General features: G+C 49.5%; 1 protein-coding gene across 1 annotated transcript in view; it reads left to right on the forward strand.

The window, feature by feature from the left end:
* Positions 1-1,613: 1,613 nt before the first annotated feature.
* The window catches only part of LOC117730454, a gene marked incomplete at its 3' end in the record, with an annotated part of 29,274 nt that continues 12,246 nt past the window's right edge, over positions 1,614-18,641 (forward strand). Inside the window, 7 exon segments of the mRNA XM_034532173.1 lie at positions 1,614-1,730; positions 2,754-2,901; positions 3,552-3,930; positions 6,094-6,288; positions 6,430-6,611; positions 15,625-15,865; positions 16,700-16,837. Coding sequence (XP_034388064.1) covers positions 1,614-1,730; positions 2,754-2,901; positions 3,552-3,930; positions 6,094-6,288; positions 6,430-6,611; positions 15,625-15,865; positions 16,700-16,837 — 1,400 coding nt within the window.

Genomic DNA, 18,641 nt, shown 5'->3' on the forward strand with positions numbered 1-18,641 from the left:
CGGGGTGTAGGTTACACGGGGTTGTGTGTGGGTTGGCGGGTTGTGTGTGTGGGTTAGCGGGTGTAGTGTGTGTGTTTGTGTCGGTGTGCAGCGCGTGCTGCTCGCCTCATTCAGAGTGAGAGTGGAGGGGTGTGTGTATGTCTGTTTCGCAACGTCAGATGACATGAGGTGTTTTAGTTGTGGGAGGGAGGGACACCAGAGCATGGCCTGTCCTCAGAAGACATCTGGTGGACAGGACGGCGCCGAGGGAGGACACCGGGGAGGACGGAGGGGACAAGGAGGGAGGCCAGGAGGAGGCAGGTGGTGTGCAGGAGGGGAGCACAGAGGGGGGAGGTGGGGCACAGGAGGGGAGCACAGAGGGGGATGTGGGGTGCAGGAGGAAAGCACAGAGGGGGGACGTGGGGCACAGGACGGGAACACGGAGGGGGGATGTGGGGCACAGGAGGGGGGATGTGGGGTGCAGGAGGGGAGCACAGAGGGGGGAAGTGGGGTACAGCAGGTGGAGGAAGAAGGGGCAGAGGTGGTCCAGCAGGTGAAAGTTGAGGGGGCAGGGAAGGAGAAACGTGGGCAGGAGGCTGATGTCGAGTTGACAGACGGTGAGGTTGTCATGGAGGTGGATGAGGAGAAGAGTCAGGCTCACCGTCTGAAGAGGAAGAGTAGGAAGGATGAGGAAAGCTTGCAGGCTAAGAAGGGGGCTTCGGGCAAAGGGGACGAGGAGTCTGAGGCCAGTTTGGAGGAGGACTCCTACTCTGATGTTGAGGGTTACTCCTTTGATGACGAGATGGAGAGCCCAGGAGTGTACAGAGTGGGCAGGATAAGGGGGTATCTTGACAGGACCAAGAACCAGAGGGTGGTGATAGAGAACCACTTCTCTGATATGCCGACGCTCGCTAGGACCATTAGGCACCACATGGCCGGTAAAGCAGCTTTACAAAGCAGGAGGGCTACAGACTGAGCAAGATAGCGCAGAAGGTGGAGAGAGTGCTAAGGGAGTGTGGGGAGGCCCTGCAGAGACAACGGTGGCTTCCCTTCTCCAAAGAATGAGGACGAGAGGGAGATGCTGCAGGAAGAGGAGAAGGACGGGACGGAGATGCTGCAGGAGGGTGGAAGAGGAAACTCCCGACTCCATACTGAGTGGGCTCTCAGGACCACCTCTCAGGGACACAAAGGGTGTTGAGGGTTTTTGTTGTTGTGTTTAGTTAGTTAATGTGTCTGTATGTTTGCATTGTTCCATGTAAAAATAAAGTTCTCTCTGTCTCTCTCTGAGCGTGAGGTCGGAGGTTGTGAGCTGAGAGCGTTGATGTGTGAGTAAATGGTGTTTTTTGTCTGTTTTTCTTGTTGGTAGTGGTCGACAGAAGGCAGTGTATGTTGTAGCGTGTGTGGTAGTGTGTGTGGGGTTATTGTGTGCACGAGGGGTTTGGGGGTATGTTGTGTGCGTGTTGGCGCAGCCGGCCGGCGCGCGTTAGCAGCGTGCTAATGCCGCTATGGATCTCAGCTGGTTGACTCGGGAACATGGCCTGAGAGTTGCAACGGGCTTCGCGTGCTCCGTGGAGGACTGCAGTCTGACGGTGGGGTGGGTGGTGGGTCACGGCAGCGTGAAGTCCGCCGCCCGCATGAACAGCGCAGTCGTGATCTTCCTCGACAGCGTGGAGAAGGTGAGCACGGTGGCGGCGAAAGGCATTGTGGTGAAGGGCACGGTGGTGCCGGTGCTGCCGCTGGTAACGCCGGCGGTGAGTCACGGTGGACAATGTGCCCCCGTTCATTAGGGACGAGGTGTTGCTCGGAGAGCTGGCGAGGCACGGGAGGGTGGTGTCGGGGGTGAGGAAGGTCTCCTCAGGGTGCAGGTCTCCCCTGCAGAAGCACGTGGTGTCGCACAAGAGGCAGCTCCTCATGGTACTGAACAACAGAAGTGAGGAGCTCAACCTTGTCATCAAGACCAGAGTGGAGGGCTTTGAGTATGTGCTGTTTGTGACCTCTGGAAACGGGAAATGTTTCCGGTGTGGACGAGAGGGGCATCAGGCCAGATACTGCTCAAGTAAGCGGTCAGCTGAGCCGGACGCTTCTAGTGAAGCGGCTCCTGAGGGACAGAACCAGGAGGGTCCTGAGGGGGTCGGAGGGGACCGGCAGGAGGCACAGGGAGGACAGGGGGAGACGGGTGGGGCCCAGCAGGGTGAAGAGGGGGGTCGGGAAGAGCTAGGTGGGGCCCAGCATGGTGAAGAGAGGGGTCGGGCTGGGCTGGGTGGGGCCCAGCAGGTTGAAGAGGGGGGTCGGGAGGGGCTGGGTGGGGCCCAGCAGGGTGAAGGAGAAGGGGCAGAGGTGGCCCAGAAAGTGGAGGACGGGATGACAGAGGTGGTCCTGCAGGTGGGGGTTAGAGGGACAGAGGTGTTCCAGGAAGTGGAGGAGGAGAGGGCTGGAGTGGCTCAGCAGGTGGAAGAGGAGCAGGGAAGGAAAGATGTGGGCAGGAGGAGGGTGTCGTGTGGTCAGACGGTGAGGTTGACATGGAGGAGGATGAGGAGAAGGGTCAGGCTCACCGTCTGAAGAGGAAGAGTAGGAAGGATGAGGAAAGCTCACGGGCCAAGAAGGGAGCTTCGGGTAAGGGGGACGAGGAGTCTGAGGTCCAGTATGGAGGAGGACTCCTCCTCTGAGGAAGGTGAGGAGCACCCAGATGTATACAGTGTGGACGAATTAAAAGGGTTTCTAGGTAGGACTAAAAATCAGAGGATCACTTCTCGGACTTGCCGAGACTTGTTAAGTCCATTCGGCTCCACATGGCCAATAAGGCCGTGAAGAGTTTTACTGATCGGGAGGGCTGGAGGTTGAGGAAGATCGTTGTTACTGTCGGTAAAGCGATTAAGGAGTTTGAGGCAGAGTTGAAATACAAGGGCCGACGTCCAGAGGACCGTACTGAGCGTACTGACGGAGGTGGCCGGTCCTGAACTGGGAGGCGTGTCGGCGGTGGTTTCCCTGCTACGAGGACGAGACGGAGGTGCTGCAAGACGAGGACGCGACGGAGAGGGACCACCTCTCAGATTTATTTGTTGTTCTATTTAGTTAATGTGTGTGTTTGTTCGTATATTCGTTTTTTTATGTAAAATAAAGGTTTTGTAAAAATCTAAATCTTTCTCTCTCTCTTATGCTGGGAGTTTGCATGTGTGAGCGAGTTGCTGAGTGAGCGGATCTTTTTTTCAAATTGTTTATTTCCCTTAGTTATGTATATTAATTTCATTTGGTTTATTGGCTGGGTTTCACCGTAGTTTGGGTTGTGTATTTTTGGGGTAGTTTGTGGTTTTTCTATGGGTGTTTGTTTCCTCCTGCCGGTGTCTCGCCATGGTAAATGGAGACACGTTGTCCCACCTCACGAGGAAGCACGGCATTAAGGTTTCTCGTGCAGCGTGGAGGACATCAGGATGGCTGTGGGGGCGAGGGTCGGGCACAGCAGCATTAAGTCTGCCGTGCGCATGAATGGCGCTGTGGTCATCTTCCTGAACCAGGTGGAGAAGGTGAACCGTGTGGTGGAGGCGGGCCTCACGGTGAACGATTTGTTTGTCCAGGTGTTTCCGTTACCGGCCGGCTACTAGAGTTCATCACCGACGAGTTCCTCAGCAAAGAGCTCTCCAGACACGGGAAGGTGGTTTCCCCGATCAGGAAGATCTTGTCTGGGTGTAAAGATCAGTTGCTGAAGCACGTAGTGTCCCACCGCAGATACTTGTATATGATACTTGTCAACCGGAACGAGGACCTCAACCTCCGCTTCAGGGTGAAGGTAGATGATTTTGACTACGAGAATTATGCGACATCGTCGGTGATTAAGTGCTTTAGTTGCGGTGAGGAGGGGCACACCGCGAGAGCCTGTCCGAAGCGCGGTGACCCGGCTCCACCTGGCCCGTGTGTCTCCGGTCGGGGGTGCGGTGGCTCCGACTGGCGGCGTGGGTGTGGCGGCGGCGCTCGCGTCTCCGATCGGGGGCGCGGCTGCGGCCGTGGCGTCTGGGTGGCCCGTTCCGGCGCCGGGTTGCTGCGCCGCGGCGCACTCCTCCACTCCAGTGTTGTGCTCTGTCCAGGATGCTCTATGCACTCTCCCTGGAGCCCCTCATCAAGATACACTCTACCTTGCAAGGACTGGTTTTACCTGGTTTTAATGAGAAAATGATTTTATCGGCTTGTGCCGACGATATTGTTGTTTTTATTAAGGACCAGAGGGATGCAGACCTTTTAACCAACATCGTAGAGGTTTTTAGCAGGACATCGGCAGCGAGGGTGAACTGGAAGAAAAGTGAGGCCCTCGCTGTCGGTGAATGGTGTGGCGGCCTCCCAGTCCTTCCCCAGAAACTAGTGTGGAGGAAGGACGGTTTTAAATATCTTGGGATATATCTCGGACAGGAAAACGTGGTCCAAAAGAATTGGGAGGGCGTCACAGAAAAGATTGAGGGAAAACTTTCCAAATGGAAGTGGCTGCTCCCTCAGATGTCTTTTAAAGGTAGAGTACTGGTTTTAAATAATCTTATCACATCCCAGCTGTGGCACCGCCTAACATGCCTAGATCCTCCCTCAGGCTTGCTAGCCCACATACAAAAATAAATGGTGGATTTTTTTTGGGAGGGTCTACACTGGGTGCCACAAGGGGTGCTGTTTTTAGCCAGAGAGAAGGGGGGACAGGGCCTCGTCCACCTGGCCAGCCGGACAGCCACTTTTAGAATACAGTTTGTCAAAAAATACCTGACTAGTCCGGAGTTTTTAGTGTGGAGAGATGTGGCCAGCTGCATCCTCAGACGTGCTAACAACCTGGGGCTGGATACTGCTCTGTTTTTAATGGATTCTAGCATTTTAAAGTTAAGTGGGCTGCCTCCGTTTTATCAGGGCGTTTTTAAGTCGTGGGCCCTTTTTACTCGTGAAAGATGCCCACAGTCTAACTCTCTGTACTGGTTGTTGAGAGAACCATTGATTCACAGGGCCAAGCTGGACATCAGCAGCAGCGTCACCCCTGGCACTGCTGAGGTTACGGACCCTGTGCCTACAGCAGCTAGTGGATGCAGTGGGGCCGACGCTGAGCGACCCCCCGGCCCTGGGCGCTCTGCTGGGTCTACACTCCGTCCGGGTGGCGAGGAGGCTCCTGGAGCTGTGGAGGCAGAGGCTGACCGGGAAGGAGAGGTGGAAGGAGTCCTCATGGACTACAGCCAAGGACAAATCGAGCCGGACCCTGCAGACCCTTTTCCCGAGATCTCCCTTAGCCCAGGGCTAGGGGAACTCACCGGCCCCCTGCTTGCTACGACGTGTCCGGAAGCAATGACATTACACCGAGCGGACAAAAAGAATGTGTATTTTAATTGTGTGAAGAGCACAAACAGGTCCGGAGTGTGCAACAGGCCTCCCACTGTGTGGTCAGAGAGACTTGGACATTGCGGACCTGGCCCACAGTGGAGGATTTTATATAAACCTCCCCTCAAGAAACGAACGGCCGACCTTCAGTGGAGGATTTTACACGGTGCTGTCGCCTGCAATGCTTTTATCTCTGTTTTTAATCCCGCTGTCCTGAGCCGCTGCCCCTTCTGTGACCTTCGTGAGACTATCTACCATGTTTTTACTGAGTGCGAACTCAGTAAACTGAGTAAGAGACTTTCAGGTTTCTTCACTCTTTTAACATTGTTTTTTAGTCTTTTTAATGTGTTTTTTACTGAGAAGGTTTTTTATCATGGGAGCTGCCTACAAAAAGGTAGAAAAAGAAAAGTGGCAGCTCCTCAACTACCTTTCTGGGAAAGTTAAAATGTCCGTTTATTTAACGCGGAAAAAGCGAGTGGAGAACAGGGAGGGGCAGGAGGCCAGGGCAGTGTGGCTCTGTTACATCAGAGCCAGACTCTGGCTGGAGTTCCGTTTTTATAAGCACATTGGAGACTTGGATGCTTTTAAACAACGTTGGTGTTTTAAAAACCTTGATTGTTCTGTTGTGGAAGAGGAGCTGGTGTTTGCGCAGTTTTTTATCAGATGATTTATTTATTTTTAACAAAACCTGTCGTTTAAAAAAAAAAAACACACAATGTAAAAATATGAATGTGTGAATAAAGTGTTTTTCAAAAAAAATCTCGTGATTTTCCTCGACAGCGTGGAGAAGGTGAGCACGGTGGCGGCTAAAGGCATCGTGGTGAAGGGCACGGTGGTGCCGGTTCTGCTGCTGGTAATACCGGCGGTCAGAGTCCCGGTGGACAACGTGCCTCCTTTTATTAGGCACGAGGTTTTACTCGGAGAGCTGGTGAGACACGGGAGGGTGGTTTCGCAGGTGAGGAAGGTCTCCTTGGGGTGCAGGTCTCCCCTGCAGAAGCACGTTGTGTCTCACATGAGGCAGCTCCTCATGGTCCTGAATAACAGGAGTGAGGAGCTCAACCTTGTCATCAGGACCACAGTCGAGGACTTTGATTAAGTGTTGTATGTGACCTCTAGAAACGGGAAGCGTTTCAGGTGTGGACGAGAGGGGCATCAGGCCAGGGACTGCCCAAGCAAGAGGTCAGCTGAGCGGGACGCTTCTAGTGAAGCGGCTGCTGAGGGACAGAACCAGAAGGGTCCTGAGGGGGTCGGAGGGGACCGTCAGGAAGGGCAGGGAGAGACGGATGGTGCCCAGCAGGGTGGGATTTTATTGTTTGAATTGTGCAAATAAAAAAATAAATAAAACAACATCAGACCTTTCTTATCTCATCAGACCTTTCTACCCTGATTTTATTTGAAAATAAACTGAATTGTTGCACAGAAGAGGGGTCTCAGGAGGGGCAGGGTGGGGTCCAGCAGGGTGAAGAGGGGGTTCAGGAGGGGCAGGGTGGGGCCCAGCAGGGTGAAGAGGGGGGTCAGGAGGGGCTGGGTGGGGCCCAGCAGGATGAAGTTTTTTTTCAGGAGGAGCTGGGTGGGGCCAAGCAGGGTCAAGAGAGGGGTCAGTAGGGGCTAGGTGGGGCCCAGCAGGGTGAAGGAGAAGGTGCAAAGGTGGCCCAGGAAGTGGAGAAAGAGAGGGCAGAGGTGGTCCAGCAGGTGGGGTATAGGGGGACAGAGGTGTCCAGGAAGTGGAGGAGGAGAGGGCTGGTGTGTCTCAGCAGGTGGAAGATGAGGGGGCAGGGAAGGAAAGATGTGGGCAGGAGGCGGATGTCGAGTGGACAGATGGTGAGGTTGACATGGAGGAGGATGAGGAGAAGCGTCAGGTTCACCGTCTGAAGAGGAAGAGCAGGGAGGAAGGGGAAAGCTCACAGGCCAAGAAGGGAGCTTCGGGCAAAGGGGACGGGGAGTCTGAGTCCAGTATGGAGGAGGACTCATTTTCTGATGATAAAGGTGATTCCTCTGATGACGGTGAGGAGCGCCCAGGGTTGTACAGTGTGGGCAGAATAAGGGGGTTTCTGAATCGGACTAAGAACCAGAGAATTTATGCCGATATGCCGAGGCTCGTTAAGTCCATTCGGCTCCACATGGCCAATAAAGCTGTAAAAAGTTTTACAAATCAGGAGGGCTACAGGCTGAGGAAGATATCTCAGAACATTACTAGAGTGCTAAAGGCGTCTGAGGAGTACTTGGCACGCGGGGCCCGAGTTCCCTGCGGAGACTGACGGAGGTGGCCGGTCCTGGACTGGGAGGCGTGTCGTCGGTGGTTTCCCTGCTCGGAGGGCGAGGATGAGACGGAGATGCAGCAGGAGGGTAGAAGAAGAGGAAGCTCCCGACTCCACAGAGACTCAGAACTGAATGCCACTGCGCATGGCTGTCCACTGAGTTTACCATCATTAATGGGTGTGCAAACGACAGCAGGCTGCCACGGAACAACCACAGACACACCTCTAAACACATCAGACGGATCCACTAAAACTTGGCACTATGCCAGTTTATATAGGGGACATGGGATTACAGCGACTCATTAATCCTGTGCCCCACAACCTCCTTTCCAGTTTAAAATAATTAGTGTTTTTGTTTGATAATATATTTACAACATTACAATGTAAATGTAATGTCTGTAAATGCTGTGTCGCATGTTACAATGTACGATATGTAACTATTTACACCCAAAATACAGAAGAATTATGAAATAACATCGTATCGATCCAATCATATAAACTGCTTCACCAAGTTGGTTATCAAGCTATTGTTGCCATGTGTCACTGTGATTGGCACAGCTGTTTCAGAGCCATGAGACAAGTGATACCCTCAGCCTAACCTCTGATCTATATTCATGTTTATCCAGCCCTTTTGACTTTGTGCCACTCCACCTATAAGAAGAAAATAGCAGGTTTGCCTGGAGAGACCCACACAATCCTAGACCTATCACTGTGAGCTTGTCTTTCTTTAGTTGTCTATCTTGTGCATTTTATGTTTGTAAAATTTTAAATATTATATAGGTGGAGGCTTCAAATAAGCCCAGTTGGCTTTTTGTCTCTTCCTGCACTGTGATATTCATTTATCTCTGTTGTGATTTTATTGTTTGAATTGTGCAAATAAAAAAAATAATAAAACAACATCAGACCTTTCTTATAAATTATTACCGTGATTTTATTTGAAAATAAACTGAATTGTTGCACAGACCTAATTCTACTTTATTTTTAGGCAATGATAAACTGTCCACAGCACTGTAGGGCAATTACACAACATCAATATGTTACATTATGTAATTGAGATAAGATGGTGGCCTATGACCCTCTTTTGATAGCTAGAAGAATATCATGCACATGGACGTGAAATTTACCAGAGTTACATATTGAGCTTTACCTTTCCATCTCTCTACAAGGGCTGCTGACAGCGCTGCTATCTGTCAAAGTGGATGCAGCGCTGCCATCATTGTCTGTCCTGCGGCTTTATGTTGTAAGGCGGTTTATACAGTTACTAATGACCCCCTAAGGTTGATGTGAAAGTGTCAAAGGGAGGGTAGCAATTTGCAGCAAACAGCAAAGATGAGCGAATGAGTTTGTGATGTGTTTTACTCCCAACATGTAAAACACACTTTGCTGACACTGTGCAGACAACTTTCAGTGTACATAGAGGATTTATCTTATGACTGATGTTGGTTACTTTTTGACCATAAAGCACATGTTCTGTTTTAATGAGCTAATATGCATCATGAAACCACCAAACTAAAAATAATGACTCAATATAAGACAAAGCACCCGGGCTAAGATGGCATCACGGATGGCTGCCTCATGTGTTGGTGCACTTTGTTTTCTCTTGTTCTGTTTGTAACTCCTGATCTGTGTTTTGCTCCAGTATCTGGGGTTCTTTCACCCGAAAAGAGATCTTGAGCATTAAGGAAGCTAACCCAGAGGATTTATTTGACAATTATTGAAGGAGCCCTTACTTTTTGGTATGCGGCCGGAAAGGGAAAAATGCCGAGGCACTTCTACAACTCTGTTCGAAGGCCATTTTACTCTCCTTGTAAGTTTATGTCCTTAATACTGGTCTGTGTTTATCTTCCATCACCTATGACTCCAACTCCAACACAGCACCCATTTCAGAGGCCCCCTTGTCCCTACCACAATGATGGCTCTCTCCATCCATCTTGTCTACACACAGAACTTGTCAGGATTACAATACTGTGAACTGAACCCAAAAGCACAACCACGAGACAGAGTTGTAAGGACAATTATTTTACTGGTATTCAGGCAGGGGTCAAAACCGGGAGATCTGTCATCGGGGCAAACAAGTCCAAAAAGGGGCAGGCAGGAATGCAGGGTCAAAAAGGGGCAGACAGGGTCAGAACAGGCAGAACAGATATGGTGACAGGATAACGCTGAGAGCTTGGTAAAAACACACAAGACAATCTGGTAGTGAACAGGCATGAGTAAAGGGATTAAGTAGTGAGGGACTGATGAGGTGATGTGCTGCAGGTGAGGTGGGGAGGAGTACCAGGTGAGAGTTGATGCTGTGGGAGTATCTGAAATGACAGGAGAGTTAGTAAACAGGCAGATGGGATGAAAACAATCTAAAATGTGGTGGAATGTCTGACAGAAATTCTTAAAAAGCATTAGGACCTGCCTCTGTCTCTCCCTCCACCCTGAAGCACTGTGCTGACCAGCTGTCCCCAGTGTTTAGAGACATCTCGAACACCTCACTGGAGACATACCATGTGCCAAAACCTGCACCATCATCCCCAAAAAGAGGACCATAGGACTTAATGACTACAGGGCTGTCACCCTGACAAATTTTCGAGTGACATCTTTTGAGCGTCTTGTGCTGTCCCAACTCAAAGCCATAACTGACCCACTTCTGGACCCGCTGCAGTTCACCTAAAGAGCACCATGCAGTCAACATGATCATGCTCCATCACTTGGACATAGGAATCTATGTCAGGACTCATTTGTGGACTTAAGCTCCACCTTCAACTCCATAATCCAGACTCTGCAGCAAGACAAGCTCAACCAGATGAATGTACCTGACCTGATCAGGGTCTTCCTGTCCAACAGTCAATCAGCCTTGTGAAGTTGATGAAGCGACTTTGACTCCCTTGACTGCAATCTGCAGTTCTTGAAGTCTGTAAGCTTTCTCTTCAGTAGTTTGACCACAAATGTGTCGTAGAGTGGTATACCATATGCTCTGAACTTATGGATAAGAATGTTTTCTTCTGCACATATGCAGCATTGCCTATATGTATCTTCATCATCAGTCATATATAAAGACACAATAGCAACTTTGACAACGTGGTGTTATTTTAGGTTTTGGACATACAAGGTTTCTGGCCGACAGTGATGATTTGAGTTTTACTGAGGATATATGCAAGTTGTACGCCTGTTCAAATAACCAGTGAAGGTGGTTTATGACACTACTATATATTTTAAATGCACAATTCCCTCTTTGATTAAAAGCATGAGTTACTTTGAAGCAAACTTTGACAATAAAAAGAATGAATGGATACAAACTCTCATACTTGAATTATTCTCATCCTGAAGAATAAAAAAACAGGAGGATTATTTCTATCAGTGGATGTGTCTGACTCGTCCCTGTGCTGAATAATACTCTGATGGTTTGATTTCTTTGTCTGATTAATGTCTGCAATCATCGTTTCATTTAGGAGTCATTTAAACATTTAGATATTTTGACTGTTTTCCCTACTTTCTGTTGCTGAGTTGATGCTGAGTGTCTTGCATATGCATTGACCCTGATGGCACAATATAGCACATTATGTAAGTCAAGTTAGACTTAAGGTAGCACAGACGCACATTTTGCTGTAAATAACTTCTGGGCAGTGCATTATAAATGGATCCAGTGCTACAGTCCAGAGTGTGTCCTGATAGTAATTTCCAGACATGGAACATCTGACATGCCCTAAACATGCACTCCACATTTCTCCCATTACTTCCTGGCAGGAAGTGGTCCCGTTGGTCCCTCATCTTGGTTAATGGTGGCTGAGTGGCTCTCAGGCCACCTGTAATGCATAAAAATTCACCTTCTGGGTCATTTGCTTACTCTCTCAATCCTAATGTACATTTGAGAGTCCCTTCCAAATGTGTCATTCAGTCTAATGTGCGATAGCAGAAGAAAAGAAATCCAGAGGAGGAGATGAAATGGATGGCATTGTGGTGGATGGTGGGCTGACGATGATGGGTGCTCCCTGTTACAGAGGCAGACTGAAAAATAGAACAGCAACAAATCAGAAAGGGGAAACAAGGAGTTATAGTACTTAGACTAAGATTGACAGGTGCTGTCCCAAATTCCACCCTTGCATTCTTCTGTATTCTGCAAATGTGCAGCATTGACCAAGCGATGTCTCCTTTAGTGCCGCCTGCATTATTAGACTATGACACTGTAACACGTTTGAGTCTCGGGCAGGCACAAAAGAGGGCAACACACACACACGCGATCTTTAGTGCAGTAACTGGTTTTATTAATTTCAGTCCCGTTTCGGCTTCCGAACGCTCCAGGCATCTGCTACGCGCTCTCCTTCCTTGTTCACCAGCTACTCCTGCTTTTATATGGAAGACACAAACACACCCATTTGACCCCAGCTGAGGCTGATTACACATCACGGCACCATTCCCTGAACTACACCCCCGCTCCACCCACTCTGCAGCTGAGCCTAACCACACTCCGCTGCCACAGACACCATAGTGAAAAAATAGTGGTTGACCGACAACACTTTGTCACATAAGTGGGTGTTGTTTTTATAGCAACCACAGGCCAAGTCCTGGTGAAGGTTGTTGTTCGATGAGGGAATGCTGTATATGGTGCATGTGGAAAAGCTTTTTTTAATAAACAAAGTAGATACAGGGAGATTGCTGACAAATAAGGCACTGTATGTAAATTATCGTGGTGTAAAGCAAATTACTTCCTTATTCGTTTCCTTTAGAAGAGAGACTACATTGTTCACTTTCAGGAATACTTGTCACGGGAGAACAGGGTTAGGACCCAAGAGCAGACCACAGGAGACAGGATAAGGGTAAGGAACTTTATTCCGTAAAAGAAGATGAGCAATCACGACGTGAGTCCTGAGGATCGACGTCGGAGGTTGGCACAGCAAATCACGGTGTGAGTCCCGAGGCACAACACCTATATATACTGCACCCCCAGTGCTGCCAGCAAAGTCTATTTGAAAGAAGTCGGAAAAGCAGGACTAGCAGCTGCTGTGATAGTGATAATGGGGTCCAAAGAAATTAAGATTTAAAAAAATACTACTGCCATCTCTAAAAACACATATTTTTTTGTAATTAGAAAAGATCACATAATTAGAAACAATTGTTTTTAAATTGTGTCTTTAATTTTCTCTGTAATATTACAAATATCTCATAGATAAGATGAAGAATTACAAATTCTAAGACTTTGACTCTATTGATTATATGATAAATATAAAACAGTTTTCCTGATACTTATGCAATAATTTAATTTATTGTTGTGTAATGTTTGTGTTTATTTTGTGGTTATATCATTGCATTGTGTGGCTCAATGTTTCGGCGCGACTAGTACAAATTGCTAGTCCTGATTGGCACCTTGCATGGTAGCTCCTGTCTTCTGTGTGTGAATGGGTGAATGATGACATGTAAAAGCACTTTGAGTGGTCAGAAGACTAAAAAAGTGCTCTACAAGTACAGTCCATTTTCCATAGTGGCTCTTGTTAACAGCATAGATGTGTTGTTCACCACAGCAAACATATGATGTGAATGGATTTAGCCTTTACCTAGTAAACTATTTGTGGTTGTCCATCATGTGTTCAATGTTTCTACTATAAACACTTTTTTGGCCTTTTGAGGTTTTTGGTTTATTTTACTTGGGACACTACGACCACTGCGGTGGCCTGATCAATCTGAATGAAGTGTTGAAAGCACTACCAATGCTTTTCTAAAATATGTTATGACATCACTTTTGCCAGAAAAATAAAAATAAAAAAGGTAAAGCCGCTTTGGCACCCCCCAGTTAAAGTGTCAAAAGGGTAAACTTTTTTTCCTCTGATCAGTTAATAAACTAATGGAAGAACTGTCAGTTTATTAAACAACATCATTCTTTATGTTGTAGCTGTGATTTGTCTGTTTTTTACAGATTTTACTGAAAAGTACCCATATTTTATAGAAATATCATGCAAACATGTTGATGCTGCATCTATGAATGTAAAACACAGACAGACTTTGGGCTGCCCAGAAATTTTGGGATAAACAACCAGCGTATCGTCAGTGAGGATTAGCTTGGGTTTAAAAGTGTAACTAATTACTTTCTGCTCTGCAAGATGAGGCCACACTCCAGTGTATCAATGAATATCATTAGATTAGAGGCTGAGTTAACTAAAATGTACACTCTTATCACACCTCGGCTGATAATGAACATGCATACACATAACTGGGAGAAGATGCTTTCTCTTTTACACAAGCTTGAACCTCTTGAACAGAGATTTGGCCCTCGTCCTGAGTCATCCCTCCCTTATGTCTCCAGCTTCTTTTCACAGATCAGAACCACTCGCACATTATGCAGATGAATTCAGAAAGACCTATTCCTTTAAAAAAAGAATCCATCTCTACATATTTTATTTGTATTTTGCACCACAGATGCTGAAACCTGTAATGTCCAAAATTGCTGTGACCATCTTGAGCATAATGTGGCAGCATAAGGCAAAGCTGTTCTAAAAATAAGGATGTGAATAAAGGGGTAAGCGTTCCATTACATACCTTGCTTTGTGCCCAGATTCTGAGTCTAAGGATCACCTGAGCTATTACAGTTCATCCTGAAGGGGAAATTAATGGTATTCCAAAGATCCATCAATGTGAGACACTTCAACCACAAATGTCAACCGCTTGATGCCGCGAGAGTCAAGTCAGGGGTTCACCAAGTCAGTGGGGTACACTAACTAGGCCACAGGTGTCAAGGCCCGCGAAACAAATCCAGCCCGTGACGTCATTTTATGTGGCCCGTCGCGCTTGAAAGACATCACTTTTTACTCGGCAGACTATTTGTGATCATTTGCGCTAGAAGAGCCGGAGGGAAGGCCCGTGGCTTATCGTCATAAAAACTGTTCATTTCTGCCATCCACCATGGAAGAAATAACCATGTACATGTTGTGGAAGTCCCACAAACGTTGGAACATCAAGCCCTCGTGTCTGGGTTCATAATATTAATATTATATATTATATTATCCATAGCCACACACAGCTTCTCCAGGAACTGCGTCTTGATGACGGTCGCTTCCAAACTATCAACTTATTGTCAGGACTCAGCCAGCCGGACTCTCTCCTCAGCCCGTTCACACAGTGACACCCGGTACCTCAGAGCGCGCTGCCAGGGAGCTACAGGCTTGGAGGCGGGGACAAGCCAGGTGCGCTCCAACTCACACCTGAAGCCACTCAGCTTGTCCGACAGCTGCAGCTCGTCAGCTCGTTGTCTACGGGGAATAAGGATCAGGACGGTCTGTGCTGACGTTGCGAGTTCGTGCCATGATGTCTGTGGACTTTCCCGCCTCGGGTCTTTGCTGTTTCCCTCGTGTCTTTGCTAATGTTTGTATGGAGTATTTTCTGTTCGACCATCAAGTGGATTACCTTTTTTCCCTTCCCCTGGAGAAGAGGAGTTTTTTTGTTTGTCGGGTTGATGTTCAATCACTCGTGGATTAAAGGGACACTTTGAGTTTTTTGTGCTCTAATAAACTACGCCGTGTGTTCGACTAAGACAAACCTTCCTGTTGTCGTGCGATCGGGGTCAGAGACAAACCGTAACACTTATCATCCTTAGTTTCTGATTCAACAACGTTATGACCTCAGTGATGTCAGGCGGAGAATCTAAACCCTGAGAGGTTTAACGACACAGTAGCACAACACTTTTCGGCCGAGTTCTAAAATTCAGCTGCCGTGAATTAGGCTAATTTTTTGCATCCATACATGTCTGTGCATTGTCTTTGTATGCAAAAAAAATCCCCAGTTCTCCCATTATCAATTCCTCCTGACTCACATCTCAGGTTCAAGTGAGTGCTGCTTCTTTTTTCTTTAAAGCACAATGTTTTTCAGTATTTACAAAAAAGTACATTTTGTATACTTGAATCTTTTTTGAATTGTTTAATTTAATTTAGGAGAGAAATTTGCTTACATATATCTTCACATTTATATATATAGAGAGAGAGAGAGAACAAACACACACATTGTAAACACATTAACTAAATAGAACAACAAATAAATCTGAGAGGTGGTCCCTCTCCGTCGCATCCTTGTCCTGCAGCACCTCCGTCTCGTCCTCGTAGCAGGGAAACCACCGCCGACACGCCTCCCAGTTCAGGACCGGCCACCTCCGTCAGTACGGTGCTCTGGACGTCGGCCCTTGCATTTCAACTCTGCCTCAAACTCCTTAATCGCTCTACCGACAGTAACAGCGATCTTCCTCAACCTCCAGCCCTCCCGATCAGTAAAACTCTTCACGGCCTTATTGGCCATGTGGAGCCGAATGGACTTAACAAGTCTCGGCAAGTCCGAGAAGTGATCCTCTATAAAAATCCTCTGATTTTTAGTCCTACCTAGAAACCCTTTTAATTCGTCCACACTGTATACATCTGGGTGCTCCTCACCTTCCTCAGAGGAGGAGTCCTCCTCCATACTGGACCTCAGACTCCTCGTCCCCCTTACCCGAAGCTCCCTTCTTGGCCCGTGAGCTTTCCTCATCCTCCCTGCTCTTCCTCTTCAGACGGTGAGCCTGACCCTTCTCCTCCTCCTCCTCCATGTCAACCTCACCGTCTGACCACACAAAACCCTCCTCCTGCCCACATCTTTCCTTCCCTGCCCCCTCCTCTTCCACCTGCTGGGCCCCACCCAGCTCCTCCCGACCCCCCTCTTCACCCTGCTGGGTCCCACCCAGCCCAGCCCGACCCCCCTCTTCACCCTGCTGGGCTCCACCCAGCCCAGCCCGACCCCCCTCTTCACCCTGCTGGCCCCCACCCAGCAGGGTGTCCTCCCTGTGCCTCCTGCCGGTCCCCTCCGACCCCCTCCGGACCCTCCTGGTTCTGTCCCTCAGGAGCCGCTTCACTAGAAGCGTCCCGCTCAGCTGCCCGCTTACTTGGGCACTCCCTGGCCTGATGCCCCTCTCGTCCACACCGGAAACATTTCCCGTTTCCAGAGGTCACAAACAGCACATAGTCAAAACCCTCGACTCTGGTCTTGATCACGAGGTTGAGCTCCTCACTCCTGTTGTTCAGGACCATGAGGAGCTGCCTCCTGTGAGACACCACGTGCTTCTGCAGGGGAGACCTGCACCCTGAGGAGACCTTCCTCACACCCGACACCACCCTCCCGTGCCTCGCCAGCTCTCCGAGCAACACCTCGTCCCTAATGAACGGGGGCACGTTGTCCACCGTGACTCTCACCGCCGGCGTTAGCAGCGGCAGCACCGTGCCCTTCACCACGATGCCTCTCGCCGCCACCGTGCTCACCTTCTCCACGCTGTCGAGGAAGATCACGACCGCGCTGTTCATGCGGGCGGCGGACTTCACGCTGCCATGACCCACCACCCGCCCCACCGCCAGACTGCAGTCCTCCACGCAGCAGGCGAAACCCGGTGCGATTCTCAGACCATGTCCCCGAGTCAACCAGCTGAGGTCCATCGCCGGCCGGCTGCGCCAACACACACAACAAGCCACCAAACCCCCTCGTGCACACAATAACCCCACGCACACTACAACACACACTACCACACACGCTACAACATACACTGCCTTCTGTCGACCAGTCAACAAGAAAAACAGACAAAAACCACCATTTACTCACACAACACCGCTCTCAGCTCACAACCTCCGTCCTCACGCAGAGAGAGAGAGAGATTTTTTTAGAAAACCTTTATTTTACATAAAAAAACGAACAAACAAACAGAACATTGCACTTACTTCAAAACTAAATCAAACAACAAACGCAACGCTTCTGTCCGCTGGTGGTCCTGAGACCCCGTTTCAATGTCATAGTCAAGGTTTCTCCTCCTCTGGGCTGAGTCGCTCCTCAGGGTTGCGCCTGAGGGTCACTCCTCAGGGCCGCTCTTCTGGACTGCTCCTCCGTGCTGCTCCTCCGGGCTGCTCCTCCATGCTGCTCCTCTGGGCTGCTCCTCCGTGCTGCTCCTCCGGGCTGCTCCTCCGGATCTCCGGCCTCCTGTGCTTGGCTGTCAGCCTTCTCCTTCAGCCCTTTATTTACCACTGTCCTGATCTTCTGAAGCCTATAAATCTCCTGGCGTGTAAAACCTCTCCTCGTCTTGTTCTTCATATGAAGCCGGATAGATAGAATCAGCTTTGGCAGATCGGTGAAGTGCTTCTCCACTTCACACTTCCTATTTTTTGTGTCCTTGAGGAACCATTTCAGCCTGGCCAGACTATATTCCCTCTCACATTCAGTGTCATCAGAGGACCCACTCTCTACCACAGAGTCGTCGTCCATACTGGACTCAGACTCATACCCTTGGCCCACAGGTCCCTTTTTTTTCTGCGAGCCTTCCTCGTCCCCCCCGGCCTTCCTCTTCAGAGGATGAAGCTTCTCCTCACCCTCCTCCATCTCCACCTCACTTTCTCCTACCATGACCTGCCCACACTTTTCATTCCCTCCTCCTTCCTGCCCCCTACCCACCTCCACCTGTCCTCCAGTGCACCCCTGGCTGTCCTCCTGAATATGTGCCCCCCCCCCCTGGGCTGCCCCTGCCCCCTCTTCTTCCACCTGCAGTACTACACCTGCCCTCTCCCCCTCCATTTCCTGGGCCACCTCAGCCCCTTCTTCTTCCTCCTCCTGCTGCTGACCCATCTCAGCCCCTTCTTCCTCTTCCTCCTGCTGCTGACCCATCTCAGCCCCTTCTTCTTCCTCCTCCTGCTGCTGACCCATCTCAGCCCCTTCTTCCTCTTCTTCTTCCTCCTGCTGCCCCACCTCTGCCCCTTCTGTGTTCACCTGCTTCCCTCCACTTCCCCGCTCTGTGATCACCTGCTTCACCCCACCTGCCTCCTCTGTGTTCACCTGCTTCACCCCACTACCCCTCTCTGTGCTCACCTGCTTCCCCCCACTTCCCCGCTCTGTGGTCACCTGCTTCACCCCACCTGCCTCCTCCTGTTGCTGCTCCCGACCCCCCTCCGTGTCCTCTCCGTCTTTGGGGTCCCCCCTGGTGTCGTCCTGTCCACCAGCCTTCCTCCGAGGACAGGCCCTGCTCTGATGTCCTTCCCTCCCACTGTTAAAACACTTCATATTGTCAGTTTTTGCATAAATAATAAAAAGAGAGTTATC

Source organism: Cyclopterus lumpus, chromosome 5, assembly GCF_009769545.1.
Source record: "Cyclopterus lumpus isolate fCycLum1 chromosome 5, fCycLum1.pri, whole genome shotgun sequence".
In the NCBI taxonomy this organism is placed as follows: domain Eukaryota; kingdom Metazoa; phylum Chordata; class Actinopteri; order Perciformes; family Cyclopteridae; genus Cyclopterus; species Cyclopterus lumpus.